A 27,116-nucleotide genomic window follows, 5' to 3' on the forward strand; every position below is an offset into this window, starting at 1 on the left:
ATGACGCAGCAAACAGAAAAAGATGGTCATTCGCCATATTCAGCACTGCACAGACACGGAGAGTTCTCCTCAGCTCTCCATGTCCAAAAAAGTGATCACAGACATGACGCTGTGACTATGCAGAGGAGAAAGGAAGGAGAATCACCGGCATTAACACCACACGGTGGGGGGGGGGGGGGATCTCTTCAGCTCCCATAGATCAAAGAAGTAATTTGAGACATGATGCACCGGTGTTTGTGCCTGGGCCGATAAGAGCTGAGGGAGGCAGATCATTTAATGCGACAAAGGAAAAGGAAGGAAGTGTTATACAACTGCGGGGCTTTGTCAGAAACACCCCATGTTAGCTGGTCAGAGAAAAAACCCTTGAAAATCACACAGTGTACAGGGACACAGAGGGAAAAACCCTCTTCCATAATTCAGATATAAAAGAAGAAAGAAAAAATCAAAGAGGTGGCATTATCAGACATTCATATGGAGCAGTTAGCAAAATACCGATATTAAAAAATAAAAAATCATCAACCATCACTTAATGTAAAGAATGGTGCCACTTCTACTTCTTTACATAATAGCCATAAAAACACAGAGTATTTAAAGGGGAACCTGTCATGTCGGACGCTATTCACACTAGGGCGTCCGACAGACAGCGGTAATTCCACATTCGTCCACTATACGTTCTGTGGCGGCGTCTAGACTTTATCCAGGTTGTCCAGGGTTAATCTAGCTGGTAATCAGGTTGGAGACTGGGTCACGCCCGTGGCCTTTAAATGGTCATTCTGGACTTTGGGCGTCACCGATTATAGCTTGTGTCTTGTGCCTGGTGATCTCGGTCTGGAGTGGTGGTCTAGGAGAAGAAATATCTTATCTGGTGGTGTATTATCCTTTGTCATATTTCTCCTTCCTATATTTGTATTTGTTTTGCCCTGTGCACATTTTAGTGTTTCCCTGCGTGGTGCGTTTTTAGTTTTCCCTGTCTGTGCTTTCTGTAGGGGTTGGTGTGTGGTCTAATCACTGGGTGGCGGCTGGAGGTTTCAGCATAGGACTGAAAAAGGAGTCAGGGTCAGGCCTGGCGGCCCAGACAAGCACACCATCAGTGTAAATTCTGGGAGAGGGACAGACAGGGTTTTCCCTAGTCTGAGGGATATCGCAGGGGCCCGGGTAATCAGCTGTAGTCTACCCAGTACCCGCATGACATTATAATCGGCCTAAATAAATTTTGGATGCCATGGATCCCATGACTTCCATAACCCGCCAGTTGGAGGTGCTGTCCTTACAGGTCACTGAGTTGAAGGGGGCAGTTCAGCAACAGGGTCTTGTAGTATCTAATGTGCAAGTTGAAAATGCAGGTAGAGTTGCAGAGCCAAAGATTCCTTTACCTGAGAGGTTTGCTGGGGAACGCAGTAAATTTGTTGTTTTTCGTGAAGCTTGCAAATTATATTTTCATATGCGCCCGGTTTCCTCAGGTAATGAGGCTCAGCGTGTGGGCCTGGTATTGTCATTACTGAACGGAGACCCCCAAGCATGGGCATTTTCATTACCATCTGATTCAGCTGCTTTTAACTCAGTGGAGTTTTTTTCTGCTCTTGGGCTCATATATGATGATCCTGACAGATTGGCTCTAGCAGAATCAAAAATACGCGCTCTCTGCCAGGGGGAGCGAATGGCAGAGGATTACTGTTCTGAATTTCGCCGCTGGGCGGTGGACACACAATTGAATGACCCGGCGCTGCGGAGTCAGTTTGTACATGGGGTTTCGAGAAGGGTTAAACAAGCCCTCCTGATGTATGAGACTCCTGCTTCTCTAGAGTCTGCTATGAGTCTTGTTGTCCGCATTGATCGCTGTTTGCATCAGGGGGTGCAAGAGACGCCGCTTATGGGGGAGGGCGTAGGTGCACGTGAGGTTGCTGCGGGTGAGCCCACGGAGCTTATGCAAATCGCAGGTGTGTCACATCATCGAGCCCCCTCACTCAGGAAGCAGGGAGCCTGTTTTGCTGTGGTAAAAAAGGACATTATGTTAATGCTTGTCCTCTGTTTTCTAAGAAAAGCGCAATGGCGGAAAACTACTAGGCTCAGAGGGTGTGGAGGAGGCCAATCTGAGCTTATGCATATCCTCCATGGTGGTCTCTCAATGTTTGCTTCCTGCCAGAGTTATGGTCGCTGGCAGAGAGCTGCCAATCACTGTTTTTGCGGATAGTGGGTCGGCCATTAATCTCATTGATGGGGAGTTTGCGCGCACGGCCGGGTTCACGGTCGAAAAACTGCCTCATCCTATCCGGGTGGTCACCATCAATGCTACTCCACTCCCACAAGGGGAGATTACTGAGTTTGTGGCTGAGGTTAAACTCCACATTGGGGTCCTACATTCTGAGTAAGTTACATGTAGGGTGCTCAGTAATCTTCCTGCACAAATGGTTCTGGGTTTTCCTTGGTTGTCTATGCACAACCCGGTGATTGACTGGAAAACTCAGGACATAATTCAGTGGAGCGGATTCTGCCAGAAGAATTGCCTGGCCACATGTGTGTCCACTGTGACTTCTAGCATTCCTGAGTCACTGCTGGATTTCGCCGATGTGTTCTCTGAGAAGGGTTGCTCAGAATTGCCACCACATCGACCCTATGACTGTACTATTAGGTTTAAACCAGGGGCCAAATTGCCGAAAGCTAGGATGTTTAACATCTCTGGTCCTGAGAGGCAAGCTTTAAAAGACTACATTGCTGAGAGTTTGAGCAAAGGGCACATCAGGTCTTCGTCCTCGCCGGTGGCAGTGGGGTTCTTCTTCGTTAAGAAGAAAGATGGCGGACTACGCCCGTGTCTGGATTTCAGGGAGTTAAACCAGATTACGGTTCGTGATCCATACCCTATGCCACTGATACCTGATTTGTTCAACCAGGTGGCTGTTGCTAAGTGGTTTTCCAAGCTTGACCTCAGGGGGGTGTACAACCTCATGAGTGGAAGACGGCTTTTAATACTCCTGAGGGTCATTTTGAAAATTTGGTGATGCCATTTGGGTTGACAAACGCGCCTGCTGTATTTCAACATTTCATAAATGATGTGTTCTCGCATGTACTGGGGAAATTCGTTATTGTGTACCTAGATGACATTCTCATTTATTCATGCGACCGTGATACTCATTTAGAGCATGTGAGGCAGGTGTTACAGCTACGCAGAGAAAATAAGCTCTATGCAAAACTGGAGAAATGTGTTTTTTCGGTTCAGGAGTTGCCTTTCTTGGGTTATATTGTGTCTGCTTCAGGGTTTAAAATGGACGCTGCTAAGGTGCAAGCGGTGCTGCATTGGGAACGGCCTGATAACCTAAAAGCACTCCAGCGGTTCCTTGGATTTTCTAATTATTATAGAAAATTTATCAAAGATTTTTCTACCATTGCTAAACCGCTTACTGACATGACGAAAAAGGGTACCAATTTCTCCACCTGGCCTGAGGCTGCTGTACGTGCATTTGAATTTCTGAAGAACAGTTTTGCTTCGGCCCCCATTCTGGTGCAACCGGACATATCAAAACCGTTTACCGTGAAAGTCGATGCGTCTGAGGTTGGAGTGGGGGCGGTGCTGTCACAAGGCTCATCCTTGGGCGAGTTGCGTCCATGCGCCTACTTTTCCAAGAAGCTGTCACCCGCTGAACGTAACTACGATATCGGCAACAGGGAGTTGTTGGCTATCAAGTTGGCTTTTGAGGAATGGCGACACTTCTTGGAGGGGTCGGTCCACCAGGTTACAGTTATCACTGACCATAAAAATCTGCTTTATTTAGAGTCAGCCAAGCGTCTGTCCCCCAGGCAGGCTCGCTGGGCATTGTTTTTCACGCGATTCAACTTTTTTGTTACGTACCGACCGGGGTCTAAGAACACTAAGGCAGATGCTTTATCCAAGTGTTTTCCAGGGGGAGAATCTCGTGAAGATCCGGTACCCATCCTCCAAAAGGGTGTAGTGGTCTCGGCTCTCACGACAGAGGTTGAGGCTGAGATTGCCGAGGCTCAGGAGGAAGTACCACCAGAGCTTCCCATTAACAAATCATTTGTACCACTCCATCTTCGCCTAAAGGTGTTGGGTGAGCATCATGATGCTGTTCTGGCTGGCCATCCAGGGGTTAGGGGTACCTTGGAGTTGGTGTCACGTCGGTTTTGGTGGCCCAAGATCCGACAGGATGTGATCTCGTACGTGTCAGCATGTACCATGTGTTCTAGGGCTAAGACGCCTCGCTCCCGTCCTGCTGGCTCGTTACATCCTCTAGGGGTACCCAGTTTGTGGCAAAGTTTAGGAAACCATTTTGCTCACGGCTGGGGATCAAGTTGTCGCATTCTTCGGCGTTTCATCCTCAGTCAAATGGTCAGGCAGAGCGTATGAACCAGAATTTGGAGCAGTATTTACGCTGCTTTGTTTCTGATAATCAGGAGGAGTGGTCGACGTTCCTTCGTTTGGCTGAGTTTGCCATTAATAATCACCGCCAGGAATCGTCTGGGGAGTCCCCGTTCTTTTATGTTTATGGGTACCATCCTCAATTTTGTACTCTGCGTCAGGGTGGCTCTGCTGGCGTTCCGGAGGAGGACCAGCTAGGAGCACAACTGTCATCTGTTTGGAGGAGAGTGAAACAGCGCTTGCTGAGCGTGGGTGCAAGGTACAAAAGAGTGGCTGACAGTAGACGTGTGCCAGGTCCGGACCTGAGTGTGGGTGATTGCGTGTGGTTGTCCACAAAAAGCATAAAACTCAATGTACCATCCCTGAAATTGGGTCCAAGGTTTATTGGTCCATTTAGGGTCGCCGCCATCATTAACCCGGTAGCCTACCGATTGGAGCTTCCTACGGTTTATAAGATACACAATGTGTTTCACAGATCTCTTTTAAAGAAGGTGGTCGGTTCCGAGGACGCGTCGCCGATGCCACCTCCAGTCTTGGTAGAGGCCAATTTGGAGTTTGAAGTCTCCAAGGTGGTTGACTCTCATATAGTGCTCCGCATATTACAGTATCTGGTACACTGGCGTGGTTATGGGCCAGGGGAGAGGTCTTGGGTACCAGCTTCAGACATACATGTGGACCGGCTGGTCAGTATGTTTCACCGCCGCCATCCGGACAAGCCGGGTCCTATAAGTCGTGAGGGCCCTGGGGTCCCTCGTAGAAGGCGGGGTACTGTCATGTCGGATGCTATTCACACTAGGGCATCCGACAGACAGCGGTAATTCCACATTCGTCCACTATACGTTCTGTGGTGCCGGCTAGACTTTATCCAGGATGTCCGGGGTTAATCTAGCTGGTAATCGGGTTGGAGGCTGGGTCACGCCCGTGGCCTTTAAATAGTCATTCTGGACTTTGGGGCGTCGCCGAATATAGCTTGTGTCTTGTGCCTGGTGATCTCGGTCTGGAGTGGTGGTCTAGGAGAAGAATTATCTTATCTGGTGGTGTATTATCCTTTGTCATATTTCTCCTTACTATATTTGTATTTGTTTTGCCCTGTGCACATTTTAGTGTTTCCCTGTGTGTATGCGGCGTGGTGCGTTTTTAGTTTTCCCTGTCTGTGCTTTCTGTAGGGGTTGGTGTGTGGTCTAATCACTGGGTGGCGGGTCGTGGTTTCAGCATAGGGCTGAAACAGGAGTTAGGGCCAGGCCTGGCGGCCCAGACAAGCACACCATCAGTGTAAATTCTGGGAGAGGGACAGACAGGGTTTTCCCTAGTCTGAGGGATATCGCAGGGGCCTGGGTAATCAGCTGTAGTCTACCCAGTACCCGCATGACAGAACCCTACACATACAAAACAATTGTATAACCTGGTAATCACAGGAGAGGGATCTTTCAAAGAATCATCAAATCTAAAGACAGATGAGGCCAAAATTTTATCTGATGATGGGGGTGTCGATCTGCATCTGATTTCTTTACCTGAAAAAAATTCCCCTTCTAAATCCTCATACAATACTAGAGATTACAATTTAGGGAAAATTAAAGGGAAGTTTCCTAATGTAGCTCCTTATTCTGCTAAATCTGTTAAAGAAACAACAAATATCTCCTACACAGACAAATTTGTTTCCTACCAATCAGATGAATCCATTAACTCATCAGGACAGATGGAAAATGGTCATTTTAAGGAGTTTTATAGCGATATAGATTCATCTGATTATTGAGGTGACTTTTTTTCAGATGATATGGCCCTTGATGACATCTATTCTTCAGAGTCATATTCTTCGTCAGAACACAAATCTAGTAGTGAAAACTCGGAATGTTATGAAAAATGTAAGCAAAAAACTAAACCAAATCAAATCAAACCAAATCAGAGAAAATTACAAGGGCACTCTAACAACAACTCATTGATAAACGATATCCAAGCAACAGGTGATAATCCAACAGAAAAATTTATGATTAGCATATGTAAAGCCCTCCTAGTTTCAGTGAAAAATACTAGTGATGATGACTCAAAAATATCTGAAACCGATTTGGAATCTGAAGACTCTATACGCTTAAACAATACCAAAGCGTCCGAGAGTTTCATTAAAGAGCTCTTTAAAGATATGTTATCATACATAGCTGTTAACACACACTCAAATTCTTATGGAGTTTCTGATAACTCCTTCTATAACTCAAAAAAAAAAATCTCTTCAGTCAAAAATCAAAGGTCCTCATATCCTAATGAGGACCAAAATCTTGCTACACTCTGATTCATTGAAAAATATCCAAAATGATATCAACTCTTTTAGAAAAAATCTAAACAATCTTGAAGACTTTAAAAAGAAAAGTAATGTAAAAATTAGAGGGATTCCAAAGTCGGTCCACAACTCCCGACTAAAAGATTACATCTCTTCATTAATTTCTTATCTACTTCCTAACGCCAAAGAGGAAAATTTAATTGAAAAGGCCTTTATAGTACGCAGACCACCTGCTCTTCCACCTGATGTCGAAACAGATGTCATTGTCTCCTTCTACCCCAATTGGGTTAGAAATGCTTTACTAAATATACCAAAAAAGCCAAAATTTCTTTCTTCTCCATATAACCACTTGGTCTTTTTCAAAGACCTATCTAGAGAAACATTACAAAAGCGAAAATTATTTCAGTCCACTACCTGTGAACTCCAAAATGCTGGAATACCTTACAACTGGTCTCAGATCTCAATGCTAAAAATTTAATTTGCATCCAAATTGATCGATATTTCATCTCCGGCGGAGGGAGCTGACTTCCTGATAGGTGCAGGCATAATATCCTCCATGGACTCCCACGGACTCCTCTCTAAGTCCAAATCTGATCTTCTTCTCAAATGAAGAAATACTACAAACAAACAACACCTTATTGAACATAATGACTCTATTATTTGAATGCCCAGAAAGACTTTTCTTCATTTATTCCTCAATTGTAGCCTGTTTTTGAACCGTACTTTGCCCCCACAAGGTCATAGGAACACCTAAAGGTGATTCCAGACATCCCAGGACATATTTATTTTTCCTTTTGAACCATATTTGACTTTTGAGTAAGCGACAGTTGTCCTTGTTCTATTTGAGTAAGCTACAGTATGTTAAAGTATGAAAGTCCTGTATTTTCTTTCCCCTTTCTTTCCCTATTATCGCATGTATCCTATTTTTCCTGCCCCCTTTACCCTTACCTTTGTTAAATTTGTAAAACCAATAAAAATTTGTTGGAAAAACATATCTGTTTGTTGTTATTGCATTATTCACGGTGGTGCTACTCTTTTGCAGGTTATAACTGGTTCATTGATGGCGAGTCAACATTGAGTGGGGTCATCATATCGCTTTTTAAGGTGCCAACCTCTGTGGCAAGGTAGGGTATCCATCAGGCCAAAACTAGGGCCAGAATCCCTATTGCTCATTTCTGTGACCTGTCCCTGTCTGACAAAGCCCCCTTTTTAATACTGATCTATTAAAGTTGTTGTAAATAGTAGGAGGGTCTTTTATAGCGTTTTTGAAGGAGGGGGTGCAGGGTCAGCTGGGATATCACAAGTTATGATTGGTGGATATTGTGTTGTCAGCTGTGTATAGAGGTGTTACTTGTTATTGTAATCCTGCCTATGCTGATAAGGAACCCGCACAAAAATTTTCCTGAAAGAACATGTGAACATTGCAAGCATAGTATTTTTTTTTTTTAATAAAGATTGTCATATGGAAAAAAAACATTGCCAATTTAAAAAATATAGATAAAAACAAAAACCAGATTTAAGCAATTAATCATTTTTTGATCATGGCTTCCTTTTGATTTCTTAAAATAAAGAGAACTTCACGAGACCATTGCTCAATGATGGTGAGTGTGTATAGTGGTCTGAACCGTGCAGTATAAGGGGCCCTTGTTTAGAAATTATTTATATGGGGATTTGCATTTTAGAACCCATACACTGTAACTGATGTAACTTTGGGAATATATTTGTATCTTATTGTATTACACAATGTACCAGTACATTTTAACTCCAGCTCCACTAATCTCACATATTCTGTGTACTGTTGTCCTGTACTATAGCTTTCGAATATCAATCTAATTCCTCTTTGGCCCATAAATCAACCGGAAGATACGTCACATTTTTCTCATCTACGATTGCTAGATAAATGACATATAAAAAACAAAACAAATAGGTGCCATTAATTTTCATTAATTTTCACAGCACAAAGAGCGATATAGAACTGTCTACAGATTCGTCATAGCCAATATTTTCCCTGACATAGGAAAAAACTGACTATATGAAATATCTGTTTAGATTCGCTTAAGTGTCAGCGGCCATGAGAAGGTACACGTCTAAAAATAGAAATCGTTTATTTCCAAAATTACTTGGCAAACACTATGCTTAACTGTGAAAATATGTTTACGGCAGCAGCGTGTGCTCACAAAAAAGGATCCAGGAGGCAGCAGTTTGTGACATTTTATAGTGTTTCAGCCCCCAGATGACTGCAGCAATATACATTGTTAAGGGAAATAATTCAACTCTTCACAGGAATTCCTTTAATCCTAAATGAAATGTCTTCCTTCGAAACACGTCGGGTTGACATCTGATGAGATTGTGGATTTCTATTAATCTTCAGCTTCTGCTAAGTGTCCTGTATCCAGCGCCTCTTATAGCTGACACAAGTCTCCAATCATAAATTGTTCAAGGATAGTAGGTTTTTACTTAAAAAAAAAGACACTCCACTATTTTACCGCTGTTCAGTGGCTTATATTGGTCAACAAAAATCGGGCATCTGATTAGCAGTCAACTCCAGTTGCCGTAGGCTTTGGTAAAAAAAAATGTATTTCATTGCTATGATGTTGTAAGTTATATGGGTAGAAACGAACAATGTCAAAAAATCAATTTACATATCTAATAGTAGAAGTCATATCTACTCCTATAAAGAGTACAGGTAAAAATAACTCCAAATAAATAATACAGTATGTTAATTGTGGCAAACATACAAAGCCAGGAGTGTTTGATTTCAGTCCTAAATATATATTATTTTTCAGTTTAATGTTAAATTCCTTTTTATACTGTGCTGAATCAGCGGTTATTATGTTTACATCAGTAAGTTGGCCATAAACATGAGATTAAACAAACTGTCTGGGGCTGCTCACTTTGCTGATCGGGCACCAGTTACGAAGGCGTAAAGTCATCATGACTGCCCAACCATCCAAGTGGCAGAGAGCTGTATCAGACAACTTTTTTAATGTTGGTAAAAAAAAATCATGTAATATGTGTATAAAGACCATCTGACTCTTGCTCAATGGCAGATATTGGGCAAAAGAAAGATCCGAATTTGGATTTGAACATAACTGGTCTTTTTATTCTCAAGGGATATAAGTCGCACTTCCTATTCAGAATACATGTTTGTTCAGATAAACATTTATGCATAAGAGGTAATCAGGAGAATTAGTGTAGACAGAATGAGGCTACGTTCACACGTTCCTTTTTTTCATCCTTTTTTTTTCAGGTCCTGTTTTGAAAAACCGCAGCTAAATTCAGCGCTGATTTTAGCTGCGGTTTTTTATCCTTTTTCTTCTGCGGATTCCACTGCGGGTTTCCAACTGCAGTTTCCTATTGGTGCTGTTGGAAACCCGCAGCGGAATCCGCAGAAAGAATTGACATGGTACTTCTTTTTTCTGCAGGCAAAACCGCTGCGGATTTGCCTGTGGAAAAAAGGATCGTCGGCACAGCGGGTCCTGTTTTCCATTGGGTTACATTGTACTGTAACCTACATGGAAAACTGCTGCGGATCCGCAGTACAAATCCGCTGCGGATCCGCAGCAAAAACCGCACCGTGTGAACATAGCCTAAGTGTTCTGCCGACAGGTATATGAAGAGTATTTTCAGTTTTATTCAGCAGCTTAGAGAAGTTCATGACTTTTGAGTGAGAACCTAGTTTGGTTGAGGCCAACATGGTGACTAAGGCTACTTTCACACTAGCGTCATGCACTGCACGTCGCAATGCGACGTGCCGACGCAACGACACTAGCGTTGAAAGCGCAGCACAACGGGGGCAGCGGATGCAGTTTTTCAACGCATCCGCTGCCCCATTGTAAGGTCCGGGGAGGAGGGGGCGGAGTTCCGGCCGCGCAAGCGCGGTCGGAAATGGCGGACACGACGCACAAAAAAAGTTACATGTAGCGTTTTTTGTGCCGACGGTCCGCCAAAACACGACGCAACCGTCGCACGATGGATGCGACGTGTGGCAATCCGTCGCAATGAGTTGCTAATGCAAGTCAATGGAGAAAAAACGCATCCTGCAAGCACTTTTGCAGGATGCGTTTTTTCTCCAAAACGACGCATTGCGACGGAGGCCAAACGACGCTAGTGTGAAAGTAGCCTAAGATAACTCTCATGGTTATTTTAAGCCATGGCTTATTTTGTCAGCATCACATGCCAATTGCAGGGAAAAGGTAGATTTGTTTCACCACTGTTATATATCCACCACTACATACTGTATAGCTCCGGATCTTCAGAAAGCTCATTGGCTAGAGCATGTAATATAATCCCATGCAAAAAAACTAATTCTGAAATCTACTGTAAAATTTAATCTACTTTATTAGAAATCCATATATACTTTTCTTGTATTCTTCAAATGTGGCTTGATTGTTCACATATGTATTTTCCAATGTGGTCTAGATGTCCACACGTTTGCATATCATTAATTTAGTGATGTCATGGGTGGAGAGCCACTATAGCTTTTATAAACTATTTCTCTGGCATTGTATAAGTTATGATTAAGACCAGTAGGTCAACACACGTAAATTAGGCTTTGTTACCCTGCCATGATGATATTTTAAATGGATTTCTAATAAAGTAGATTACATTTTACCAGAGATTTCAGAATGTTTTTTTCATTTTGAAAGGGATGTCGTCACGACTAGTGTTGAGCATTCCGATACCGCAAGTATCGGGTATCGGCCGATACTTGCGGTATCGGAATTCCGATACCGGGATTCCGATACTTGCCGCGTATCGGATACCGGAATCGGAAGTTCAAAGATTCAAAATGCAGAAATTCAGCCAATGAGAATGATTCCAAGTGTGGGCACATCCTGTTTAGCATGGAGGGCATGAAACTACTGGCAAGGCTGTGATTGGCTGCTGAAATGATGTCATGCTGCAGTTTAAAAGTCGCTGGTGCCATTTTGCGATCACTCTGCTGTGAATTCAGTTAGTGACAGGACGCTGTTTGCTGACTGAGGGACAGTTTAGAGATAGCGATTTGCTTCTTTGTGCTTTCCAAAGGCTAATTTAGCAACCGCTGTGTTCACCTACTATTCACCTTGCTTTTGCCTTGTAGCGCTGTTTTCACAGCGATCTGCAAGGTCTGTGTGTGTGTGTGTGTGTGAGTGCAGCCCACTCTCTAGTCTGAGTGCAGCCACATAGGCCATCCATAGCTGGTTGTATTCAGTTCAGGGAGGGTGGTTCATTGCCTCATACTGTTCTTTTTTTTTTTTTTTTTTTTCAAGTAGTGTAGTCTGCTGCTAATTTATTCAAAAAAATCCTATTAGTGTCTTTCCACCCGTCTCCAGCTAATTTGTGGAAAAACACTACATAGGATAAAGTAGAGGAGGGTTTTTGGGCCTTGCAGCGCCGTTTACGGCTGTCTGCACGGTCTCCGTGTGACTGCAGCTCGCCCTGTAGTCTGTGAGCAGCCATAGCCTGGTTGTCTCCAGCTCAGGGTTGTTCACTGCGTCATACCGCCAAATCAATTTTAATTTTTTTTCAAGTAGTGTAGTCTGCTGCTAATTTATTTAAAAAAATCCTATTAGTGTCTTTCCACCCGTCTCCAGCTAATTTGTGGAAAAACACTACATAGGATAAAGTAGAGGAGGGTTTTTGGGCCTTGCAGCGCCGTTTACGGCTGTCTGCACGGTCTCCGTGTGATTGCAGCTCGCCCTGTAGTCTGTGAGCAGCCATAGCCTGGTTGTCTCCAGCTCAGGGTTGTTCACTGCGTCATACCGCCAAATCAATTTTAATTTTTTTTCAAGTAGTGTAGTCTGCTGCTAATTTATTTAAAAAAATCCTATTAGTGTCTTTCCACCCGTCTCCAGCTAATTTGTGGAAAAACACTACATAGGATAAAGTAGAGGAGGGTTTTTGGGCCTTGCAGCGCCGTTTACGGCTGTCTGCACGGTCTCCGTGTGATTGCAGCTCACCCTGTAGTCTGTGAGCAGCCATAGCCTGGTTGTCTCCAGCTCAGGGTTGTTCACTGCGTCATACCGCCAAATCAATTTTCTTTTTTTTTCAAGTAGTGTAGGTTGCTGCTAATTTATTTAAAAAAATCCTATTAGTGTCTTTCCACCCGTCTCCAGCTAACTTGTGGAAAAACACTACATAGGATAAAGTAGAGGAGGGTTTTTGGGCCTTGCAGCGCCGTTTACGTCTGTCTGCACGGTCTCCGTGTGACTGCAGCTCTATCTGTTGTCAGTTCAGCCCCAAAAAAAGAAATAAATAATAAAGTTCACCAAACACACCAGTTACACCACTTTACATTTGTGTAGGCCACATTAGCTCATATTAAAGTCTAGTCCACACTTTAGAAAATTAATGTTTCTTATACCTGTTAGGAGGAGTTGCTCAGGAATAAGCACACAAATCCGTTAGTACTTTTCTGCTTATCTTTATCAGTCAACCAAGATGAAGAAGGCAGTGAGTAAGGCACGTGGGCGTGGGCGTGGGCGCGGAGCAGGGAGGGGACGTGGGGATTCTGTGCCTGCTGCGGGCACCGGTGACTCATCAGCACCCACTTTCACCAGGCAACAGTCGTTCATGCGCAGCTTTGTGTCAGAGCGCCGTACACCGCTGCTGCGTCAAGAACAAATTGAAGCTGTTGTCGGATGGATGGCAGCTAATGCATCAACTTCCATTAGTGCCACATCCTCTCAGACACAGAGCACTGGAGAGCAGCCATCTGTCTCTTCACCACCTGCCAAATTGCCCAGGCAGACAGAGAGCCCAGGACAGGAGCCGTCTCTACTTCTGTTCTCTGAATCTCTTGGCTTGGAAACAGGGGGCCAGCCAAGCAGCATTGGAGAAATGGAAGAAGAGGCAGGGTGCAGTGATGCCCAACAGCTTTTTCTGTCTTCCTCTGAAGAGGCGGGTGGGCCAGTGGCTCCGGTCACCACATCGCAGGCCGCATCAGCTGATGATGACACTCAGGTGCCACTTACTGGTGCGTGCTCTGCTGCTGAGACTACCCAGGAGGAGCAGTTGGGGGCAGAGGGTAGTGTAGATGATGAGGTCCTCGACCCATCTTGGCGTGAGGGATAGGAAGGTGGTGGGAGCAGCTCTGAGGAAGAGATTCCCCGTACGGCCCAAAGAGGGAGAGGGAGGGGGAAGACTGCGGATCCTGCAGCCTCCGCTTTGGCACCCGTTAGGAGCATGTCTCTTCCAAAAGCCAAAAAGGGCGCTCCCAAGACTTGCAGTGCCTGGTCCTTTTTTGACACAGTTGCAGATGACATTTGCTATGTCAGATGCAACGTTTGTCATCAAAAAGTCAAAAGAGGGAAAAATGTCAGCAACCTCAATACCTCCAACATGTGGAAACATGTGCGCAACAGGCACCCGGCGGAGTTAGAAAAACACACTGAAGAGGTAGGCCAACCAACAGCGGCAGCTACCACCTCTTCAGCTCGTGTTGCCTCTTCCTCTAGCTCACACGCAGCTGGTTCGGCTTCCTCCCAGGATCGCCGTGGAAGAACCTCTGGCCCTGTTGTCCAGAGACCCGCTGTAATTCCACCCGCAGCACCACTTTCCCAGTCATCCACACACTCCCAGCCCAGTCTACAGCCATCGGTAGTACAGGCATGGGAGAAAAGGCGGCCTTTCTCGTCAAACCACCCACGAGCACAGGCTCTGACTGCAGGCATTGCCAAACTTCTGTCACTGGAAATGCTGTCATTCAGGCTGGTGGAGACTGACAGCTTCCGTGACTTGATGTCATTGGCAGTCCCACAGTACAATGTGCCCAGCCGCTTTTACTTCAGCAGGCAAGCCGTCCCTGCCCTGCACAAGCATGTGGAGGGACACATAAAACACGCGCTACTGAACGCCGTCAGTAGCAAGGTCCACCTCACCACCGATGCGTGGACCAGTCAACATGGACAGGGGCGATACCTTTCCCTCACTGCCCATTGGGTTAATGTCGTTGAGCCGGGTACAGACCGTGCGAGTGGCGCAGGACGTGTCCTGCCCACTCCAAGGATTGCAGGAATCCATTCTGTACGCATTGACTCCTCCTCTTACACCAGTTCCTCAGAATCATCGCTGCAGGAGCCGTCACAGTCCACCTCCACATGGACCCGTGATGAACGTGTACCTGTTACGACCGACATGAGCACAGCCGTGGCCAAACGTCAACAGGCCGTCTTGAAATTAATTTTTTTGGGGAATCGTAGCCACACAGCGCAGGAGCTCTGGAATGCCATCAAGCAGGAGAGCGATGTATGGTTTGTGCCAGCGAATCTCCAGCCAGGCATGGTAGTGTGTGATAATGGCCGAAATCTGGTGGCAGCTCTGGGCCTCGGCAACCTCACTCACATCCCATGTCTGGCACATGTGCTCAATTTGGTCGTGCAGAGCTTTTTGAGGGACTATCCGGATCTTGATGCACTGCTGCACAAGGTCCGCCTAGAGTGTGCTCACTTGCGGCGTTCCAGCACGGCAAAAGCGCGCATTGCGGCTCTGCAGCGCCGACACCGCCTGCCGGAACATCGCATCATATGTGACCTACCTACCAGGTGGAATTCCACGTTACATATGTTGGAGCGGTTGTGTGAGCAGCAGCAAGCTGTAATGGAGTACCAGCTGCTTCAGGCGCAAAAAAGTCGCAGTCAGCGCCGTACAGACTTCACAACCACAGAGTGGGCCACTATGAATGACGTCTGCCAGGTTTTGCGTCCCTTTGATTATTCCACGCGGATGGCGAGTGCAGATGATGCACTAGTCAGCATGACTGTCCCCCTTATCTGCCTGCTTGAAAAATCACTGCAAGCGCTAAGGGATGATGTTGTGGAAGAGGTGGAGGATGAGGATTCACCATTTCCATCATCTTCTGGACAGTCAGCGCCACGTGGTTCCTCACAAACGCGTAGGCAGGGGACAGTTTGTGAGGAGGATGAGGAGGAGTCAATGGAGGAGGAAGACGTCCGTCCAGAGGAGGGAGTTACCGAATTGTCCAGTACTCAGTGTGTACAGCGAGGGTGGGGTGATGACGAGCGGGCAGAGATCACGCCTCCAGCAGGGGACAGCGTTTCTTGGGCAGTTGGCAGTCTGCAGCACATGGTGGATTACATGCTGCAGTGCCTGAGAAACGACCGCCGCATCGCCCACATTCTCAACATGTCTGATTATTGGGTGTTCACCCTCCTCGATCCTCGCTACCGGGACAACGTAGAAAGCCTCATCACACCGTTGAACCGGGAGCGAAAAATGCGGGAGTACCAAGACACACTGGTCAATTCCATCATCTTCTCCATTCCAACTGAGAGAAGTGCTGCTAGTGCATTCCAAAGCAGCTCAGTGCGTCCAGGCAGTGGTGGAGGCTCTGCACAAAGAGGGAGCAGAAGCAGTGCCTCTGCCCAAGGCAAGACCAGTATGGCCCAACTGTGGCACAGTTTTCTGTGCCCCCCACAAAAGTCTACACCATCACAGACGGCTCCAGTCAGCAGGAGGCAACGGTTCCGTCAGATGGTGACAGACTACATGTCTTGCCCTCTTGCTGTACTCCCAGACGGCTCTTCCCCTTTCAAGTTTTGGGTCTCAAAGCTGGATACATGGCCAGAGCTAAGCCAGTATGCATTGGAGGTGCTGTCTTGCCCTGCGGCCAGTGTATTATCGGAACGTGTCTTTAGTGCTGCAGGTGGTGTACTAACTGACCGTCGCATGCGACTATCCTCCGATAACGTTGACCGGCTTACTTTCCTGAAAATGAACAAGGCCTGGATCTCGCAGGAATTTGCCACTCCTCCTCCTGATTAAATAATTAGGTCACTGTATACGTTATCCAGGTCTCCTGTTGTGTTCATCTTTCTACCACCTGAACTTAAATTCCTGGGCTCCAACACCGCCAGTTGAGGCTCAGAAGTGCCGTCTGCACAGTCAAAACATACGACCCAGTGTTATTGGGTTTCAGTAACGTCAGCTGATCCCCAGCTGTGTAGCCGGCAATGTGTCATGCGACCGCCACGCTGACACAACAACTGAAATGTAAGGGAATCTGTCCCCCCCCCCAAGGCGTTTGTTACTGAAAGAGCCTCCTTGTGCAGCAGTAATGCTGCACAAGGAAAAGGTAGCTATTTTTGTTTAGCACCTTGCACACGCAGAACTTAACACTTATAAAATGTGTCCACTGATACCGTAACACCGTCCCAGAGGTGGGACTTTCCTTCGTAATGTGACGCAGCACAGCCGTCATTCCTACCCCCCCGGCGCCGCGCACCCGCTCCTCAGCGTTGTTTGATTCCGTCCCGGAGCCTGCGCTGTTATGTTATCCCGTGACCAGGCACACTTAGCGCTGCCCGTCTTCTGGCATCATTTGGTGTCAGGATGGCTGCGCCTGTGCGGCCGCGCTGGCAGAGAGCCCGCCTCGCAGTGTCTTCTGATTTAATCCCACTGGGGGCCTGGGATCCATGGACATGCGCAGTGCATATCTGAACCTCCACCTCTCACTTATCTCCCACCTCTCACTTATCTCCCTATGGCTTCTTCAGACTGTTCGGTGTCAGCTGGCCCCTAATAGCATGCCACGGCCGTGACACCGCACAGTCTTAAGAAGCCGTAGGGAGGGGAGTGAGAGGCGAGGATATGCACTGCGCATGTCCATGGATCCCAGGCCCGCGGTGGGATTAAATCAGAAGACACTGCGAGGCGGGCTCTCTGCCAGCGCGGCCGCACAGGCGCAGCCATCCTGACACCAAATGATGCCAGAAGACGGGAAGCGCTAAGTGTGCCTGGCCACGGGATAACATAACAGCGCAGGCTCCGGGACAGAATCAAACATCGCTGAGGAGCCAGTGCGCGTCGCTGGGGGGGGGGTAGGAATGACGGCTGTGCTGCGTCACATTACGAAGGAAAGTCCCACCTCCAGGACGGTTTTACGGTTGCAGGGGACACATTTTATAAGTGTTTAGTTCTGTGTTTGCAAGGAGCATGATGAAAAGAGCCACCTTTTCCTTTTGCATCTTTTGTGCTGCACAAGCTGGCTCTTTCAGCTACAAACGCCTTGGGGGGGGGTTAAAGGTTCCCTTTCGACTTTCTCAGGCTTCGGCCTACATTGTGTTCCTCTGCTTTTCCACCTGTCCCTGGGCTCCAACACCGCCAGTTGCCGTCCAGAAGTGCTGTACGCACAGTCAACAGTCCCTCCTCTGTTATTGGGGTTCAGTAACGTCAGCTGTTCCCCTGCTGTGTGTGTGGCAATCCCTCCTCCAACCTCCTCCAACCTCCTCCTCCTCCACCTGTCCCTGGGCTCCAACACCGCCAGTTGCCGTCCAGAAGTGCTGTACGCACAGTCAACAGTCCCTCCTCTGTTATTGGGGTTCAGTAACGTCAGCTGTTCCCCTGCTGTGTGTGTGGCAATCCCTCCTACCTCCTCCAACCTCCTCCAACCTCCTCCTCCTCCACCTGTCCCTGGGCTCCAACACCGCCAGTTGCCGTCCAGAAGTGCTGTACGCACAGTCAACAGTCCCTCCTCTGTTATTGGGGTTCAGTAACGTCAGCTGTTCCCCTGCTGTGTGTGTGGCAATCCCTCCTACCTCCTCCAACCTCCTCCTCCTCCACCTGTCCCTGGGCTCCAACACCGCCAGTTGCCGTCCAGAAGTGCTGTACGCACAGTCAACAGTCCCTCCTCTGTTATTGGGGTTCAGTAACGTCAGCTGTTCCCCTGCTGTGTGTGTGGCAATCCCTCCAACCTCCTCCAACCTCCTCCTCCTCCACCTGTCCCTGGGCTCCAACACCGCCAGTTGCCGTCCAGAAGTGCTGTACGCACAGAGCCAAACACCTCGCAAATGTGTTAGTGGGGTTCAGCACCGCCAGCTGTTCCCCTGCTGTGTATACGGCAACGTGTACTGCGACCGCCACGCAGGCACAACAAGTTAAATTTAAGGGAACCTGTCCCCCCCCCCCCCCAGGCGTTTGTTACTGAAGGAGCCACCTTGTGCAGCAGTAATGATGCAAAGGGAAAAAGTGCCTCTTTTCGTGGTGCTCCTTGCAGATGCTGAACCTAACACTTATGAAATGTGTCCCCTCACAGCGTTCAACCATCCGGTAGGTGGAACTTTCCTTTGTCATGTGACGCAGCACAGCCGTCATTTTTACCCCCTTGGCGCCGTGCGCCGTCTCCTCAGCGTTGTTTGAATCTGTCCCGGAGCCTGCGCTGTTAGGTTACCCCTTGGCCATGCACACATTTTGCGCTGCCTGTCTTCTGACATCATTTGCTGTCAGGCTGGCTGCGCCTGTGTGTGTGCGCTGTCCGAGATTCAGCCTCGCAGTTTCGTGTAATGTAATCCCACCGCGGGCCTGGGATCCGTGGCCATGCGCAGTGCATATCCTCGCCTCTCACTCCCCTCCCTACGGCTTCTAAAGACTGTTCGGTGTCAGCTGATCCCTAATAGCATGCCACGGCCGTGACACCGCACAGTCTGAAGAAGCCGTAGGGAGGGGAGTGAGAGGTGAGGATATGCACTGCGCATGGCCACGGATCCCAGGCCCGCGGTGGGATTACATTACACGACACCGCGAGGCTGAATCTCGGACAGCGCACCCACACAGGCGCAGCCAGCCTGACAGCAAATGATGTCAGAAGACGGGCAGCGCGAAATGTGTGCATGGCCAAGGGGTAACCTAACAGCGCAGGCTCCGGGACAGATTCAAACAACGCTGAGGAGGCGGCGCACGGCGCCAAGGGGGTAAAAATGACGGCTGTGCTGCATCACATGACAAAGGAAAGTTCCACCTACCGGACGGTTGAACGCTGTGAGGGGACACATTTCATAAGTGTTAGGTTCAGCATCTGCAAGGACCATAATTAAAAGAGCTAAGTTTACCTTTTCCAGCATTAGTGGTGTACACGATGGCTCTTCCAGCTACAAACGCCTGGGGGGGGGGGTTAAAGGTTTCCTTTCAACTTGCTCCAGTGCAGGCTTCGGCCTACACTCCGCTCCCCCTGCTCCTCCTGCTGACCCTGGGCTCTAACACCGCCAGTTGGGGCCCAGATGTGCTAGCTGCACAGAGAAAAACACCAGCCAATGTGTCAGTGGGGTTCAGCACCGCCAGCTGTTCCCCTGCTGTGCAGCCGGCAACGTGTCCTGCAACTGCCACGCAGGCACAACAGACCCAAAAGCTGCCGCCAGTGCAGGCTTCGGCCTACACTCTGCTCCATCTCCTCCTGCTGACCCCGGGCTCCAACACCGCCAGTTGGGGCCCGGTACTGCTAGCTGCACAGAGAAAAACACCAGCCAATGTGTCAGTGGGGTTCAGCACCGCCAGCTGTTCCCCTGCTGTGCAGCCGGCAACGTGTCCTGCAACTGCCACGCAGGCACAACAGACCCAAAAGCTGCCGCCAGTGCAGGCTTCGGCCTACACTCTGCTCCATCTCCTCCTCCTGCTGACCCCGGGCTCCAACACCGCCAGTTGGGGCCCGGTACTGCTAGCTGCACAGAGAAAAACACCAGCCAATGTGTCAGTGGGGTTCAGCACCGCCAGCTGTTCCCCTGCTGTGCAGCCGGCATCGTGTCCTGCAAAAGCCACGCAGACACTTGCTCTTGTACCTTCTGCTCCCCATCCTGGTTCCAGTACCGTCAGCTGGTTCCGGGCAGAGCCTTTGGCTTAGGTGCCTCCCTCTGGGTATCCGAGTTCCACCAACGTCAGGTGGTCCTTGGTAGTGCTTTCAGGCACGGGTACCTCCTGCTTAGTAACCGGGTTCCAGTAACGTCAGCTGGTCCTCGGTAGTTCCATTGGCTCTTGGACCTTCGGCTACCCATCCGGGTTCCAGCACCGTCAGCTGGTTCTCGGCAGTGTCTTTTGCTCTTGTACCTTCTGCTCCCCATCGTGGTTCCAGTACCGTCAGCTGGTTCCGGGCAGAGCCTTTGGCTTAGGTGCCTCCCTCTGGGTATCCGAGTTCCACCAACGTCAGGTGGTCCTTGGTAGTGCTTTCAGGCACGGGTACCTCCTGCTTAGTAACCGGGTTCCAGTAACGTCAGCTGGTCCTCGGTAGTTCCATTGGCTCTTGGACCTTCGGCTACCCATCCGGGTTCCAGCACCGTCAGCTGGTTCTCGGCAGTGTCTTTTGCTCTTGTACCTTCTGCTCCCCATCCTGGTTCCAGTACCGTCAGCTGGTTCCGGGCAGAGCCTTTGGCTTAGGTGCCTCCCTCTGGGTATCCGAGTTCCACCAACGTCAGGTGGTCCTTGGTAGTGCTTTCAGGCACGGGTACCTCCTGCTTAGTAACCGGGTTCCAGTAACGTCAGCTGGTCCTCGGTAGTTCCATTGGCTCTTGGACCTTCGGGTAGCCATCCGAGTTCCAGTTCCATCAGCTGGTTCTCGGCATTTTCTCAGCCTTCTTGTACCTTCTGCTACATTTCCAAGTTCAAGAGACTAAACACGATGACCCGGAAGACCACCCCTAAGATGACGACGACACCAGAGACGACAACCACTGTGATGACGACGACCCTGGAGACGATGACCCCGAAGACCACCCCGATGACGACGACCCCGAAGACGACGACCCTGAAGACCACCCCGATGACGACGACCCCGGAGACGACGACCCTGGAGACGACGACGACCTGGAAGACCGAGAAGCAGAAGAACAAGAGGCTGCAGAACAAAGAGCAGAAGAACATTAAGCATAACACTAAATATCAGAGCAAAAAATATTATCTAAATTATAAGCAGAAGAAGACTAAGCAGTGTATGGGGGTGAGTCCGTTCCTCCTCGTGGTGCCCCTGGATAAAGCCTGATGCTGCAGGCCAAACTGAACGCGGACAAATGTAACTGTTTTGTGACAGGCAGAACGGAAGGTGTAATCTTCAAACTTTTATAGATAACAACTACGGGAATGCCTGTCACAAATAAGAATATGATGAAGAAGTAGAATATGATGAAGATAATAGTAAAATAAAAAGAATATGAACAATGTAACCAAAAAAATAATAGGTAGAAGATGAAGAAGATGAATAAGGTGAAGAAGTTGATGTCAAAGAAGCTGATGATGAGGATAATGAAGAAGAAAGTGTGGGAGAAGTAAAAAAGAAGGTGAAGGGCGTGGAAGTAGTGAAACATCAATATCTGACAAAATAAAAAAAAAAATTAACATAGTCAAAATCTTTCTACCGCCGAACGTCATAAAAAACCCCCAAAATCCTGCTATTCTATTACATTGGGCTAAACCTCTGTGCCTTTAATGTCTCCGCCACGTCCCCCAATACATCCTACATTATTCTTAGTTGTTTTCCTTCATGTAGAATGAACCTACAAGTTTATAAAGGGTTTATTTTAATTCCGATATTTTCGTCCCATTGACTTGCATTGGGATCGGGTATCGGTATCGGATTGGATCCGATATTTTGACGGTATCGGCCGATACTTTCCGATACCGATACTTTCCGATATCGGAAAGTATCGCTCAACACTAGTCACGACTAGTGAGCGATACCGTCCGATACTTGAAAGTATCGGTATCGGAAAGTATCCAAAGTATCGGATCTAATCCGATACCGATACCCGATACCAATACAAGTCAATGGGACTCAAGTATCGGACGGTATCCCTGATGGTTCCCAGGGTCTGAAGGAGAGGAAACTCTCCTTCAGGCCCTGGGATCCATATCAATGTGTAAAATAAAGAATTAAAATAAAAAATATTGCTATACTCACCTCTCCGACGCAGCCTGGACCTCACCGAGGGAACCGGCAGCGTTCTTTGCTTAAAATGCGCGCGTTTACTTCCTTCCGTGACGTCACGGCTTCTGATTGGTCGCGTGCCGCCCATGTGGCCGCGACGCGACCAATCACAAGCCGGAACGTAATTTTAAAATCCTGAATGCCTAGAATTAGGCATTGAGGACCTGAAATTACATCGACGCGACGCGACCAATCACAGCAAGCCGTGACGTAATTTTCAGGTCCTCAATGCCTAATTCTAGGCATTCAGGATTTTAAAATTACGTTCCGGCTTGTGATTGGTCGCGTCGCGGTCACATGGGCGACGCGACCAATCACAAGCCGTGACGTCACGGGAGGCAGGAAACGCGCGCATTTTAAAATTACGTCACGGCTTGTGATTGGTTGCGTGCCGCCCATGTGACCGCGACGCGACCAATCACAGCAAGCCGTGATGTAATTTCAGGTCCTCAATGCCTAATTCTAGGCATTCAGGATTTTAAAATTACGTTCCGGCTTGTGATTGGTCGCGTCGCGGCCACATGGGCGGCACGCGACCAATCAGAAGCCGTGACGTCACGGAAGGAAGTAAACGCGCGCATTTTAAGCAAAGAACGCTGCCGGTTCCCTCGGTGAGGTCCAGGCTGCGTCGGAGAGGTGAGTATAGCAATATTTTTTATTTTAATTCTTTATTTCACACATTAATGTTGTTTCGATACTGATACCCGATACCACAAAAGTATCAGATCTCGGTATCGGAATTCCGATACCCGCAAGTATCGGCCGATACCCGATACTTGCGGTATTGGAATGCTCAACACTAGTCACGACACATAGAGAACATATGATAGGGTGGCTGGGTATTCATGAGAGAAAGTGAGGAGAGATAGCAGTCGACCAATAGAAGTTCAGGCACTATTTAACTAAGGAATATGGGCACTTTAAAGGGTTAACTTCAAAATATTGTTATCTTCTAACTAAAAATCGATTAGCAAGGGATCAAGTTCGAGTTGACTTTCCTGAAATTTGTGGTTTCACGTGCCCCCAGTTTGGTCCCCAGGTCTCTTTTTCAGCCTTCACGTGCCTTATCTGCCTGACCTATACTATAGGCTGGGACTTCTGGCCATTGCTAGGCCTTGAGGTTCACTGCATGTTGTAAGATAGCGACATTGTGATGTCAGTGACATATTAGGTTTTGGGTATTTTTTATATCTTACAAGAGATCCCAGAGTATAATAAGGAACATTCAATTTGAGGCAAACAACTTTGCTGTGAAACACATTCCCGGGGGGAAATCCATGAGAACTGTCAAATTTATTTTCAAATAATCTGCTCATCACTAGTGCTAACCAAATTATAGGATAAAATGTACTGATCTCTGAAGGTCCAACCATTGGAACGCTTTGAGATCCTAAGATTTGGGCTCGGAAATCCCATTTTGAATGGAATTGAAGTCCCAGCGGTTGGAGTCATAGAGCATAACTTGATATTTTGGAAACAGCACTTTAGGAAAGCTGAACAAGGGCTGAGGACTTCATGAATGTTTATCAGCAGGCATTATGTTAAGACACATAAATAACAATTAATTTTAATAATTTACAGGAATTTATATAAATCATGATTTCTCATACCAGCATGAACTTCAAAATATTATTGAGAAATATTGAAAAATTTGAAAATTTTCATCAGTCCTGGCTTACTTTATGTTACTATGAATTACTCTAAATTACTTAGTAAGAAATACCACAGGAAGACTGGAAGTGATACCTTTTGTCTTCATTCTCTAATATTCGAAACAAATCTTTAAAATACTGCGGTACCCGGACAATGACTTCTTCTGAAGAATCAATATCTTTCAGTTCAGGATACATCTTGAAATCAATGACTTTCTTTAAGTAGGTTAACCAGTCAAACTGGGAAAAACATGAAACATAATGAATTGGTTGTTTTTAAAAGAACTTTACTCTTATATCATCATCATATGTATTGATACTATGTACGATACAGTGCACCAGCAATATCTCCTATGCTATTAATGTTCATAAGGATCATCGGTCAAACTAAAATCCTCCAATATTTAATATAAAAATGACTAAAAATATCTTATAACAAGTCATACACTTAGGGTCTGATTCATTATTGCTCACATGTAAATCACCATGGAATAAATGGCGCTATAATAATAATAATCTGGTTTTGGGAAGTGCTTAGTGCTTTATGCGTTTTTCCCTTTGTTTACACCAAAATTCATCTTTCCATTTATGCTTTTTTGAAGTCTGTTTAGCTATTGTTGTTTTTTTACTTTATCGCTTTGGGTGTGGTTTTGGGTATACACATGTTTTTGCCTAATCCATCATTTGTAGCTTTTCAAAGTCACTAAATTTGGTGCAAATATACTACAGTCCCCCCTCCCCTTTAACAATTTTGGATCTAAAAGTTGCAAAAGTGAATATAGAGAGAAAAAGGACAGATTTTGACAAAATCAATTAACTTTGTGTACCATTTTGATGAGTTTGGAGAAAAAATCCGTAGCCAATTATAGCACAAGAAAAAAGTGACATAATAAAAAGAAATGGAAATGATGAATCAGACCCCTAGTGTCCTATATATATATATATATATATATATATATATATATATATATATATACATATACAACCTCTGTAAAAAATTAAGAGGCCACCACATAAAAAACCCTGTCAAATCTCCAGACCTGAGCCCCATTGAAAACCTCTGGAATGTAATCAAGAGGATGATGGATAGTCACAAGTTATCAAACAAAGAAGAACTGCTTACATTTTTGCACCAGAAGCAGCATGAAAGACTGGTGGAGAGCATGCCAAGACGCATGAAAGCTGTGATTAAAAATCATGGTTATTCCACAATATATTGATTTCTGAACTCTTACTGAGTTTACAACATTAGTATTGTTGTTTCTAAATTATTATGCACTTGTATTCCTTGAATTATTTGAGGTCTAAAAGCACTGGGTTGTTTTTTTAAGTTTGACCATTTTCTTTTATTTTACAAAATTTATTGCTTGGAAATTCGGAGACATGTTGTCAGACGTTTATAGACTAAAAGAACAATTTACATTTTACTCAAAAATATATCTATAAAGAGAAAAATCAGACAAACTGAACATTTTGCAGTGGTCTCTTAATTTTTTCCAGAGCTGTATATTACATTTGGCCCATAAATTGGCTTAAAAAAATCAATGATTCTGTCAGTATACAAAAATAGCCATTTAGTAAAATACATAAATTGAATACGTTGTACTCTTGTTGCCCAATATCAGAAAAAAATGTGCTAGCCTGATATTTCAACAAAAAATAAATGAAATTTATTAAAAACATAATTGTAATGTGCAAAAGGTGAAACAAACTATGGTAAACGTATGTGTAATGTAAAGCCAAATATCTAATGTAAAAATAATGCACAATATATAAACATACAAGCCAGAAGTCATAAACTATGGCAGCACCCTGGATATTTTTTGCTCAAATACTCGGAAAGACACGTGGCGCAGTGGTTAGCACAGCAGCCTTGCAGCGCTGGAGTCCTGGGTTCTAATCCCACCTTGGACAACATCTGCAAAGAGTTTGTATGTTCTCTCCGTGTTTGCGTGGGTTTCCTCCGGGCACTCCGGTTTCCTCCCACATTCCAAAGACATACTGATAGGGAAATTAGATTGTGAGCCCCATCGGGGACAGCGATGATAATGTGTACAAACTGTAAAGCGCTGCATAATATGTTAGCGCTATATAAAAATAAAGATTATTATTATTATTAAAAGATCAGGAGTGATGCAATGTTGGTGCTACATGATGCCATATAATAAATCGCACATTCCTTCGTTTTGAAATAAAACACAGCACTCAGCAATCTTCTGTGAATATTATTCTGCCTGCATCACTATAAGTTCACACATTCGGTATTTGGTCAGTATTTTACCTCAGTATTTCTATGCCAAAATGAGGGGTGGGTGGAAAATACAGAAGTGGTGACATGTTTCTATTCTTCTTTTTCTATGATTGCTCTTCACGTGGTTTTGGCTCACAAATACTGAGGTAATATACTGAATGTGTGAACGTGGCCTAACAAGAAAGCAACATAAGCCATGAGATGGGCAACAAGGTAATGGTCGTTTCGCTTTGCTTAGCGCTTTGTCTGGCATTTGACCTTGAGAGACCATTAACACATTTCTTTATGCGCAGCCATCATGCACCCTCTAGTGGATTTCAGAAACTGCACACATAATATAGATAATGTACACTTGCACATATGTGAGGTGATGGGGAATGTACCGCTGATCATCACCTACCATTAACCATTTGCATGTAATTTACAGCTGCTGTTCTATTTGTTAGTAATGTAGAATTGGAAATATTATTGCCTGCAGTACTAATCACCACAGGAAGCCACCGTTTCCCCTGCAACTGCTTGATTACTCTGGCTTAACTGGTTTGTGCAGGATATTTATTCTGAGGCGGTGATCCTAGTTCTGTGAGGAGAAATAAAAAAACAGCGATTCTGTGCGCAGAGACTGGTGTTGTGTTAAATGGACTCTGTTTTGCTGGTTTGAACTGCAGTTTGGACAGAACCAGACAGAGACCCAGGCCAGGGGGCACTACAAGCAATTGGGAAGAAGTGCCTGACAGGAAGGGGTTGGTTCAGTGGCATCTTGAGAAAGCTTGGTGTGATCTGGAAGAAGGAGGAAGTGTGACTTCTCCAGCTAGCACCATCCGCAGAGCCAAAATTCCCAGGATCCGACATTCATGACACACCTGGAGGGCCCTCCAGCA

At 46.3% G+C, this 27,116-nt stretch overlaps 1 protein-coding gene across 1 annotated transcript in view; it reads right to left on the reverse strand.

Moving 5' to 3' along the window:
* The window catches only part of PHEX (phosphate regulating endopeptidase X-linked), a 353,675-nt gene that overhangs the window by 152,283 nt on the left and 174,276 nt on the right, over positions 1–27,116 (reverse strand). The window contains exon 9 of the mRNA XM_077294604.1: positions 24,079–24,224. Within this exon, the coding sequence (XP_077150719.1) occupies positions 24,079–24,224 (146 nt within the window). The remainder of the gene's footprint in view (positions 1–24,078; positions 24,225–27,116) is intronic.

The sequence above is a fragment of the Ranitomeya variabilis genome, chromosome 3, assembly GCF_051348905.1.
Source record: "Ranitomeya variabilis isolate aRanVar5 chromosome 3, aRanVar5.hap1, whole genome shotgun sequence".
Taxonomy (NCBI): Eukaryota; Metazoa; Chordata; class Amphibia; order Anura; family Dendrobatidae; genus Ranitomeya; species Ranitomeya variabilis.